Source organism: Anguilla anguilla, chromosome 1, assembly GCF_013347855.1.
Source record: "Anguilla anguilla isolate fAngAng1 chromosome 1, fAngAng1.pri, whole genome shotgun sequence".
Lineage (NCBI taxonomy): Eukaryota > Metazoa > Chordata > Actinopteri > Anguilliformes > Anguillidae > Anguilla > Anguilla anguilla.
Window position 1 is genome coordinate 86,379,562 of NC_049201.1, and position 12,500 is coordinate 86,392,061.

Here is a 12,500-nt window from a genome sequence, read left to right on the forward strand (position 1 = left end):
AGATAGAGCCCCCCAGTTAAGCTGCAGCCCCCCAGTTAAGATAGAGCCCCCCAGTTAAGTTACAGCCCCCCAGTTAAGTTACAGCCCCCCAGTTAAGCTGCAGCCCCCCAGTTAAGATAGAGCCCCCCAGTTAAGTTACAGGCCCCCAGTTAAGCTGCAGCCCCCCAGTTAAGATAGAGCCCCCCAGTTAAGCTGCAGCCCCCCAGTTAAGATAGAGCCCCCCAGTTAAGTTACAGCCCCCCAGTTAAGCTGCAGCCCCCCAGTTAAGATAGAGCCCCCCAGTTAAGCTGCAGCCCCCCAGTTAAGATAGAGCCCCCCAGTTAAGCTGCAGCCCCCCAGTTACGTTAAGAGGTGGGACTATGGTGCAGGTGGGCTATGGGGCAGGTTGACTATGGGGCAGGTGGACTGTGGGGCAGGTGGGCTATGGGGCAGGTGGGGCATGGGGCAGGTTGACTTTGGGGCAGGTGGACTGTGGGGCAGGTGGGCTATGGGGCAGGTGGACTATGGGGCAGGTGGGGCATGGGGCAGGTTGACTTTGGGGCAGGTGGACTGTGGGGCAGGTGGGCTATGGGGCAGGTGGACTATGGGGCAGGTGGGGCATGGGGCAGGTTGACTTTGGGGCAGGTGGACTGTGGGGCGGGTGGGCTATGGAGCAGGTGGACTATGGGGCAGGTGGGGCATGGGGCAGGTTGGCTTTGGGGCATGTGGACGATGGGGTAGGTGGGGCATGGGACAGGTGGACGATGGGGCAGGTGGGGCATGGGACAGGTGGACGATGGGGCAGGTGGGGCATGGGGAAGGTTGACTTTGGGGCAGGTGGACGATGGGGCAGGTGGGGCATAGGGCAGGTGGACTGTGGGGCAGGTGGGCTATGGGGCAGGTGGGGCATGGGGCAGATGGACTGTGGGGCAGGTTGGGCATGGGGCAGGTGGACTGTGGGGCAGGTGGGGCATGGGGCAGGTGGACAATGGGGCTGGTGGGGCATGGGGCAGGTGGACGAGGGGCTGGTGGACGAGGGGCTGGTCATGTGCTTCTTGCTGCAGGTTTCTGGCTTGTGCTCACTTACAGACAGTTCACTGCAGTTGAACTTTCCAAACACAGATAACTACAGTTAGCGTCTTGAACAAGAAAGATAATAATTCCACCCTTTTTCACCAGGTGTAATTTATATGAAATGAAAAAGGGTGATTTCAGGAAACAGAGTGTAATTTTGGAGTTTGATTCGTGTTTGAAGGTTTGGGAGGGCTGCGTGATCTTGCTGGGATTGGATAGAGAGGCTGCACTGTGTGTGCGCGTCACTAAAACTCTTCCCCCTGTTCCGGGCACGTCAGCCAGAGCTTGGTTCGCGACGCGAGTCTTACGTGGGAGAGGATGGCGGACACTCTCCCACTTTTCGGCGTTCATCATTCACTTCAGCTCAGAAAAACAAAAAAACAACAGGAAGTGCACTTGAATAAACTGATTTTCTCTACAGGCATTTCAGTTCTCCTGAGTGGGCAGGAAGGCCAGGGAGGTCAGATTTGCTTGACTGTTTATTTTTACTTCTGATGGAAATGGAAAGCAAAGCTTGAGCAGGTAGAGTGGCGGAGAGGATGCGGACTCTAGAGAGAACGCAGGTGTGGTCGTGCTGCTGGGTGTCCGGAGTTTAAAAGGCATGTTATGCAGGGTCTTTTAGCCTTGCTGTGCTCCTTTTTTTTTGTTTACAAGCAAAGAAGTCTTCAAACCCGCCCACTCACCTCGGGCAGCCCACCTAACGCAGCTAGCTGGATAGCCAGAGGTAACGCTTCTTGCAGGTCAAACAGTATACAAGCCTACTCCACATCGCTTCTCCCTCTCTTGCTGAACTTCAGCCGACGCAGCCGCGGAAAAGCTGCTCCAGGGTTAACTCTAGTTCTTGAGTGAGCCCTGTCGGCTTGTCTTTCTGCTTCGCTGTGTCTGTGCTTCTTCACTGGCTTGCTAGCTAGCACCAAATTTTCCATTTTAGAATAACAAATACAGTTAAAGGTGCACAAATTTGGCGAAAGTGCATACAGACAGAGATTGCCAGTGCATCATAGATGCCTTAGCATGGTTATTTTGTAATATTTTCAAGGTAACAATCCTATGTTTGAGTTTGCCTGGGCTCTTTAGCTCAGGAGGTAAGAGCGGTTGTCTGGCAGTCGGAGGGTTGCCGGTTCGAACCCCCGCCCTGGGCATGTCGAAGTGTCCCTGAGCAAGACACCTAACCCCTAATTGCTCCCAACGAACTGACTGGTACCTTGCATGGCAGCCTTTCACTGTTGGTGTGTGAGTGTGAGGGTGAATGAGAGGCATCAATTGTAAAGCGCTTTGGATAAAAGCACTATATAAATGCAGTCCATTTACCATTTGATTTAAACATGTGCTCCCTCTTTACCTGTGAGAAGCTGGACTCAGGTTCAATTGCGATGGTTAAACATGTTCCTCTGTATTGTGTGTTGAGTGTGTCTCTGTGTGTTGAGTATCTCTGTATGCTGACTGTGTCTGAGTGTTGATTGTGTCTGTGTGCTGACTGTGCCATGAGTGTTGAGTGTGTCTCTGTGTGCTGACTGTGCCATGAGTGTTGAGTGTGTCTCTGTGTGCTGACTGTGCCTGAGTGTTGAGCGTGTCTCTGTGTGTTGAGTATCTCTGTGTGCTGACTGTACTGGAGTGTTGAGTGTGTCCTGACTGTGCCTGAGTGTTGAGTGTGTCTCTGTGTGTTGAGTGTGTCTCTGTGTCCTGACTGTGCCTGAGTGTTGAGTGTGTGCTGACTGTGCCTGAGTGTTGAGTGTGTCTCTGTGTGTCTCGGTGTTCAGGTACCACCGTTCCCGCCCTGCTGAACAGCACGTCCAACCAGCTGTACCTGCACTTCTTCTCTGACATCAGCGTCTCAGCGGCAGGCTTTCAGCTGGAGTACAAGAGTAAGGAGCAAACACATGTCCCACAATGCATCTCTCCACACATATTCCACAATGAATCTCTCCACTCGTATCCCACAATGCATCTCTCCACACATATCCCACAATGCATCTCTCCACACATATTCCACAATGCATTTCTCCACACATATCCCACAATGCATCTCTCCACACATATCCCACAATGCATCTCTCTACTCGTATCTCCTCGTGCTCCCTCTCTCTTTAAACATGTTTTATGGCTTTTCTGTCTCAGTTGTTCTGACTTGCACTTGCCCCTTCCACATGCCCCTTCCACATGCCGTGCCCTACCTCACCCACCCACCCTCCTCCTCCCACTCTACCTCTATTCACTTTATTGTGCACCCCACCCCACCCTTCTTGTCCTGTCCGTCCCCTTGCCCCGCCCCCTGCCCCGCCCCAGCCGTGTCCCTCTCCAGCTGTGCGGAGCCGGTGGTGCCCATGAACGGGCTGAAGGTGGGGGAGCGGCTGCAGATGAACAGCGTGGTGTCCTTCCAGTGTGAGCCAGGGTACACCCTGCAGGTCAGTCCTGGTACTGCGCCCTGCTGCTTAGACAGGGTTATACACCCTGCAGGTCAGTCCTGGTACTGCTCCCTGCTGCTTAGACAGGGTTATACACCCTGCAGGTCAGTCCTGGTACTGCACCCTGCTGGTTGTCAAATCTCACTGGGCATGTAGATGACATTATGCAATATCCGACTGTTTTTTGAGATCTATATGGAAATGTACTTCTCGCAATGTTGATTTCCCTACATATTTTTCAGTGAGTAATTCCTGTGTGTGTATGGATAATGTGTGTCTCTGTATGTGAGTGTGTGTTGCGTGTGTTTCTGTATGTGCATGTGTGTATGTGTTTGTGTAATGTGTATGTGTAGTGTGTGTGATGTGTGTGTGTGTATGTTTAGTGTGTGTGTTTGTGTAATGTGTGTGTAATGTGTGAGGATTCAGTGCTGCTCTGTGTGTGTATTTATGTGTGCGTGTGTAGGGGGGATGTGTGTGTGATGTGTGATGTGTATGTGTAGTGTCAAGGCAGTCAAGGGATCAGCCCCAGCATACCTCCACAAGATATTCAAACCCTACATGCCAACCAGATCCCTCCGTTCTGCTACCTCAGGACGCCTAGCACCTCCCCCTCTTCGCACCTGCACTTCCAGAACATGTCTCCTGTCTGTTCTGGCCCCACGATGGTGGAATGACCTCCCTGTGGAGGTCAGAACAGCTGAGACTGTGACCCATTTCAAACGACGACTGAAGACCCTCCTCTTCAGGCTGCACCTCTCCCCATCCCTCCCTTCCCCCCTGTAAATGACTAAGCTTAGGGTTGTAACTAGGCAGCTGTTTCATAGGTGACTTAGGTGCATCAACTGTCTTAATGACTACTTGTATTTTTATTTTTTATTTTTCCATAGATTGCGTTGTTGCCGTTCTCGTTGTTAGTGTTAATCAGTTTAACCATCAGGGTCCAAGTTGAACTATGCGGTTGTTCCCTGTACTTGAACCGGTACTTCTCTCTAAGGGTTTCGTCATACTTGTTCCTGGTTATGGTTATACACTTTGTTGTACGTCGCTCTGGATAAGAGCGTCTGCCAAATGCCTGTAATGTAATGTAATGTAATGTAATGTGTGTGTGAGGATTCAGTGCTGCTCTGTGTGTGTATTTATGTGTGCGTGTGTAGGGGGGATGTGTGTGTGATGTGTGATGTGTATGTGTAGTGTCTGTGTGAGGATTCAGTGCTGCTCTGTGTGTGTATTTATGTGTGCGTGTGTAGGGGGGATGTGTGTGTGATGTGTATGTGTAGTGTGTGTGTGAGGATTCAGTGCTGCTCTGTGTGTGTCAGTGAAAGATGCTGAATGAGAGACTAATAAAGGATGTGTTTGATCACAGGGACACGCCCACATCTCCTGCATGCCGGGACCCGTCAGGCGCTGGAACTTTCCGCCCCCCCTCTGCATTGGTAATGACACATACCGCACACACACACATACCGCACACACACACACATACCGCACACACACACTCATACTGTACCCACACACACACACACATACCGCACACATACCGCACACACACATACTGTACACACACACACACATACCGCACACATACCGCACACACACACATATACTGTACCCACACACACATACCGCACACACACTGCACACACACACATACTGTACCCACACACACACACACACATACCGCACACATACCGCACACACACATACTGTACCGACACACACACACATACCGCACACATGCACACACACATACCATGCGTACACACACACACACTCAAACACACATACCACGCGTACACTCACACACACACTCAAACACACACACATCACACACATACTGCACACACACACACTGTACACACACACACACACTCAAACACACACACACATAGCACACACATACTGCACACACACACTGTACACACACACGACGCGTACACACACACTCAAACACACATACCACGCGTACACACACACACACACACTCAAACACACACATATCACACACATACTGCAAACACACACACACACACACTGTACACACACACACATACCACGCATACACACATACCGCACGCACACACACACAAACACAAACTCAAACACACACACACACTGTGCACACACACACATACCACGCGTACACTCACACACACTCAAACACATACACACATATCACACACATACTGCACACACACACACTGCACACACACACCACGCGTACACACACACACATGCACTCAAACACACATACCGCACGCACACACACACAAACACATATCGCAGACATACACACACACTCACACACACACACACACACACACATTAAAATACAAATACAATTTTACATTTTTTTAAAAGAGTGTGTGTGTGTGTGTGTGCATGTGCATGCGTGTGTGTGTGTGTTTGTGTGTGTGTGTTTGAGTGTGAGTGTGTGTATGTGTGTGTGTGTTTGTTTTGTGTGTGTGTGTTTTGTGTTTGTGTGTGAGTGTTTTGTATTTGTGTGTGTATGAGTGTGTGTGTGAGTACGTGTGTGTGTGTGTGTGTGTGTGTGTGTGTGTGAGTACGTGTGTGTGTGTGTGTATGTGAGTTAGTGTATGTGTGTTAAAATCTAATCCATAGCTGAACTCCACTGCAGTGCCTGTGGAAGTCTACTCGAAGCCTGTCATTACAGGGCACTGACCCACTTCTCAGCATGCACCATTTCCCATGATCCTCCTGTCTTCCTCCCACCTCCAGGCTAATAACAGGGTTCAGGCTCGCAGCTCTGACTTACCCTGTCATTAGCAGTGTGGGGTCAGGGTGTTAATGGAGCTCTCAATTAATGTGAGAGACATCGCACAGCTACTTTCATCTCTCTACAGGAGCAGAAACACACACTGCTCTCTACACATACTCACACTCACACACACACCCACCCACTCATACACACACACCCACACACTCATACACACACACACACACTCATACACACACCCACCCACTCATACACACACTCTCTCACACACACACCCACTCATACACACACTCTCTCACACACATGTACATGCGCACACACATGCACATTCACACACACACACACATACACACTGCGCTCTACACACACACAAACTCATACACAAGCACACACACACACACACTCATTCACACGTGCGCACACACACACACACACAAACTCATACACAAGCACACACACACACACAGTTAGACATGCACCCACATAAGTATGTTTTTTTTTCCGGGGATGTGTTGACACTGCACAAACTATTAAAAAGCTAGAAGTACCAAATAACAAAATAAAACAACACTTTTAAGCCAATTTTACGGATTATGCAAAAAGGATCCTTGACATAGTTTGAGAAATTCATATTATTTCATTTAGCAGTGAAAACATTTGCATGCATTGAGTTGATTCCCGCACAATTTTGCATATTTAAATAGAAAAACGGCTTCACACTGCTGCTCTAACCACTGCTCCACACTGCTGCTCTGATCACTGCTCCACACTGCTGCTCTGATCGCTGATCCACACTGCTGCTCTAACCACTGCTCCACACTGCTGCTCTGATAACTGCTCCACACTGCTGCTCTAACCACTGCTTCACACTGCTGCTCTAACCACTGCTCCACACTGCTGCTCTGACCACTGCTCCACACTGCTGCTCTAACCACTGCTGCACACTGCTGCTCTGACCACTGCTCCACACTGCTGCTCTGATCACTGCTCCACACTGCTGCTTTGATCACTGCTCCACACTGCTGCTTTGATCACTGCTCCACACTGCTGCTCTGACCATTGTCTGGCAGTCGGAGCGTTGCCGGTTCAAACCCCGCCCTGGGCGTGTCGAAGTGTCCTTGAGCAAGACACCTAACCCCTAACTGCTCTGGTGAATGAGAGGCATCAATTGTAAAACGCTTTGGATAAAAGCGCTATATAAATGCAGTCCATTTACCATTTACCATTTGATTTGACCACTGCTACTCACTGCTGCTCTTTTTTCTCCAGCCGAATGTGGGGGAACTCGGGAGGAGATGGAGGGATGGATACTGAGTCCTGGTTTCCCAGGAAACTATCCTAGCAACAGTGACTGCAGCTGGAGCATCTTCCTGCCCGTGGGACACGGTGAGGGGGCGGGGCCTCTGAGAGGCCTCTGATTTGCTCTTGATTGCACTCAGACCCGAGCTGGAGTGCTGCTTGGCCCCATTCCACATGAGCGGCGAAACGTCGGCCATGTCCAATCACCATTAGAGAATCTTCACTGAAACACTCAAACACCTGTGCTTACGTACATGCTCAGCCTTCATTATGAAACGTTTCTCAGGAACAAGTTAGAGAGTGTATTTCTTTTCTATTTTTATTTGAGAATGTTATAAACTTTTATAAAAAAGAAGGTTGTGGGTTCGAATCTTGGCTTGGGGCCTTTCTGTGTGGAGTTTGCATGTTCTCCCCATGCCCGCATGGGTTTCCTCTGGGTGCTCTGGTTTCCTCCCACAGTCCAAAAACATGCAAATAGGCCAATTGGAGACTCTGAATTGCCCATAGGTATGAATGTGTGAGTGAATGGTGTGTGTGCCCTGCGGCCTGTCCAGGGTGTATTTCTGCCTCTTGCCCAATGCATGCTGGGATAGACTCTAGCATCCCCTGTGACCCTGCCCAGGATAAGCGGGTATAGATAATGGATGGATGGATGTCTTTTGGCCAGGGTGTATCAGGGTGCAGCTCATGGTGTTTCTCCCGTACCCTGGCGCAGGCGCCCACCTCCACTTCCTCAACTTCTCCACCGAGGCGAACCACGACTTCCTGGAGATCCGCAACGGCCCCTTTGAGACCAGCTCTGTGATTGGCCGCTTCAGCGGGCAGGAAGTCCCCGCCTCCCTGCTCACCACTTCCCACGAGACCACGGTGTACTTTCACAGCGACCACTCCCAGAACCGACCCGGCTTCCGGTTCCGATACCGGGGTGAGTCCTGCCGCGTGCCGACCTGTTTGGGCCGAGGGTAACACTGTGAGCCTGAGAGGCGCTTCTCACGCCTTCATTTACCCGTCTCAGGCCTTTTTAAAAGTTATAACTTAAATAAGTATTTATTAATTTTAAGTTATATAAGTTTGGCCGCTCCCCCTCCTGGCCTATTTGAATCTACCCTGAGGCCTGGAGTTCAAAATCTAGTCTGCGATGTCTGTGAGCAATTTCAGCACTGCAAAATCTTTTGCCAATCCATTTCAATTAAGTACTTAAATGCTGAAGTTGCTAAGAACTTGCAAATATTATGCACCTCTAGGACTTTGAGATACCAGCTCTGAAGGATTCATTAATTTGGGTACTGTCTTTTCCTTACAGGAACATTTCTCACACAGCATTTGTTAGATTTAACATGGTTAACTTTGCTTTTATTCACTGTCAGTGATTGGTTCACTTGTTTTTACCTGGATTGAGCTGATTTGTTGATTGGCTGCTTGGCCTCTTCCCACCAGCCTATGAGCTGCAGGAATGCCCGGACCCAGAGCCGTTTGGGCACGGGGTGGTGGTGGGTTCTGGGTACAACGTGGGCCAGTCCATCTCCTTCCAGTGCCACCCTGGGTACACGCTCACCGGCCACGCCCTCCTCACCTGCCAGCATGGGACCACCCGCAGCTGGGACCACCCCTTCCCCAGGTGTGAAGGTATGACACGCCCATCCTCAGATAAGACACGCCCCCATCCTCAGATAAGACACAGCCCCATACTCTGATATGACACGCCCCCATCCTCAGATATGACACGCCCCCATCCTCAGATATGACACACCCTCATACTCAGATATGACACGCCCCCTTCCTCAGATATGACACGCCCACATTAAGCTGATCCTTGAGTTTGGGGGTAAGTCAAGTAGATCAGGCTGAAGTTCAGGTTAACTAGATGTAGTTTTCCGTCGAAGCAGATCATGTTGAGTGTCTCAGTGCTGAAGCTTTGTTCTGAAGTAGATCATGTTGAGAGCCTCTTAGCTGAAGCTTTGTTCTGAAGCAGATAATGTTGAGTGCCCCATAGCTGGGTCTGAATGGCCCTTATCTCCCATCTCCGGCAGCACTCCGTCTCTGCAGAAACACACAGCACTGCATGAGCTCAGAGTGGAGTACTGACGCACTGTAAATCCTGCCCAACACCAACACAGAATCCAGCATTATTCTCCCTCTCATTCTCCTGATGTTGGGGAGGGGGTGTGAAGCACACCTCATTGTAAGAATAAAAGTGTCCTGTGACTGGTGTCAGAATAAAAGCGTGCCGTGACTGGTGTCAGAATAAAAGTATGCTGTGGGTGGTGCCATAATAAGAGCATGCTGTGGCTGGTGTCAGAATAAAAGCGTGTGTCTCTGGTATCAGAATGAAAACATGCTGTGACTAATGTCAGAATAAAAGCATGCTTTGGGTGGTGCCATAATAAAAGCATGATGTGGCTGGTGCCGGAGAGGGTTAGCCCGTGTGCTGTCTGGGCGTCTCAAATGGACCTCAGATTGGGAGCCTAATCTCATGCTGCAGTGATATTCGGAGGAAGAAAACAAGCAATTTTCCTGAGAATAAGGCAGATGAAAGCCAGCGTGTGTGTTTCTGGGGGGGGCTGGGGACTGGGGGCGGGGGGCTGGGGGGGGAGTGGGCGTGCTGGGGGGGCTGCTCTGTGCAGACAGCTCTAAACACCTCTTTTGCCTTTCTGAACAAGCAGAACTGGTGTTGGGTGATGTACCCTGCATTCAGAAATGACCCTTTAAGAGTCCTTCAGAAAACTGTTTGTGAAAAACAGGCTGTTTGAAGTAGGTCAGGGAGTGGAAAGCACTGCCACCAGCCAAAATATCACCCGCGTAATTTAATATCTCATACCTCACAATACAGGGGAGCTGCCCTCTCTGTCTTCATATTGCATTCGATCCCACACCCCCGAAAGTGTCACCCTCATGAGACAAGCTTACGCTCCTGCTGTCCCAGTAACCCCGCCCACCCCACTGTCTGCCTTTTTGCTCATTTACTAAAATGAATAATGTGATAATAGAAGCCAAGCATTTCCTGTTTCTTGTACTCTGTCCAAAATAATAATGAATCAGAAAAAATGGACGTTTTCATGGGACGCCCTCTCCTGTAATTCCCACAGCGACCTGCGGGGGCAACGTCACCTCGGACCAGGGGGTCATTCTCTCCCCGGGCTTCCCTGAGGACTACCCCAGCCCGGCCGACTGCACCTGGCTGGTCACCGTGACAACGGGCATGGGGGTGCGGCTCAATGTCACCGTGCTCCAGGTGCATGGACCCCATGATGTCATCACGGTGTGGTAAGGGCCTGGTCTTCCTGCTGTCTTCCTGGTTCTGCACAGTGCCAGAGAGCGGCTGTAGCAGGTGTAACAGGTGAAGCAGGTGAAGCAGGTGTAGCATGTGTAGCAGGTGTAAGTAGGTGTAGCAGGTGTAGCAGGTGTAACAGGTGTAGTAGGTGTAGCAGGTGTAGCAGGTATAGCAGGTGTAGCAGGTGTAACAGGTGAAGCAGGTGTAGCAGGTGTAGCGGCTGTAGCAGGTGTAACAGGTGTAGCAGGTGTAGCAGGTGTAAGCAGGTGTAATAGGTGTAGCAGGTGTAAGCAGGCGTAGCAGGTGTAGCAGGTGTAAGCAGGTGTAGCAGGTATAGTAAGTGAAGCATGTGTAGCAGGTGAAGCAGGTGTAGCAGGTGTAAGCAGGTATAGCAGGTATAGGAGGTGTAAGCAGGTGTAGCAGGTGTAATAGGTGTAGCAGGTGTAGCGGCTGTAGCAGGTATACCAGGTGTAGCAGGTGTAAGTAGGTGTAGCAGGTGTAGCAGGTGTAACAGGTGTAGTAGGTGTAGCGGCTGTAGCAGGTGTAGCAGGTATAGCAGGTGTAACAGGTGAAGCAGGTGTAGCAGGTGTAGCAAGTATAGCAGGTGTAGCAGGTGTAACAGGTATAGCAGGGGTAGCAGGTGTAGTAGGTGTAACAGGTATAGCAGGTGTAACAGGTATTGCAGGGGTAACAGGTATAGCAGGTGTATCAGGTATAGCTGGTGTAGCAGGTGTAGCGGCTGTAGCAGGTGTAAGCAGGTATAGCAGGTGTAGTAGGTGTAAGCCAGGCTGCTCTGGCCCCACAGGGATGGAGCTCAGCAGACGGCCCGCAGGCTGGCTGTGTTCCCTGGGGGGGAGCTGGGGGCCACGCCCAGCAGCACCTCCAATCAGGTCCTCATTCGTTTCCGTAGCGACACAGAGAGGGGCGGGTTCTTCAGGATCTCCTATCAGGGTATGTACCTTGTACCTGCCATGTGTGTGTCACACAGACACGCACACACACACACATACACACTCACTCACATACCCACACACATGCACACACACACACACTCACTCGCATACCCATACACATTCTCACTCACACACACGCACACACACACACTCACTCGCATACCCACACACATTCTCACTCACACACATGCACACACACACACACACACACACACACACTCACTCGCATACCCACACACATTCTCACTCACACACATGCACACACACACACACTCACTCGCATACCCACACACATTCTCACTCACACACACGCACACACACACACTCACTTGCATACCCACACACATTCTCACTCACACACATGCACACACACACACACTCACTCGCATACCCACACACATTCTCACTCACACACATGCACACACACACACACTCACTCGCATACCCACACACATTCTCACTCACACACACGCACACACACACACACACACACACACACTCACTCGCATACCCACACACATTCTCACTCACACACACGCACACACACACACTCACTCGCATACCCACACACATTCTCACTCTCTCACTCACACACACACACACACACACACACTCATACACACACACTCACACTCTCTCACTCGCATACCCACACTCACCCTCACTCATACACTCACACACATGCACACACACACACTCACTCGCATACCCACACACATTCTCACACACACACACACACACGCACACACACACACACACGCACACACATTGTGTAACTCTGTATA

At 50.6% G+C, this 12,500-nt stretch overlaps 1 protein-coding gene across 1 annotated transcript in view; it reads left to right on the forward strand.

The window, feature by feature from the left end:
- The window catches only part of LOC118214643 (CUB and sushi domain-containing protein 1-like), a 247,803-nt gene that overhangs the window by 190,680 nt on the left and 44,623 nt on the right, over positions 1-12,500 (forward strand). Inside the window, 8 exon segments of the mRNA XM_035394776.1 lie at positions 2,814-2,918; positions 3,340-3,458; positions 4,822-4,891; positions 7,462-7,578; positions 8,207-8,416; positions 8,929-9,117; positions 10,578-10,755; positions 11,568-11,713. Coding sequence (XP_035250667.1) covers positions 2,814-2,918; positions 3,340-3,458; positions 4,822-4,891; positions 7,462-7,578; positions 8,207-8,416; positions 8,929-9,117; positions 10,578-10,755; positions 11,568-11,713 — 1,134 coding nt within the window.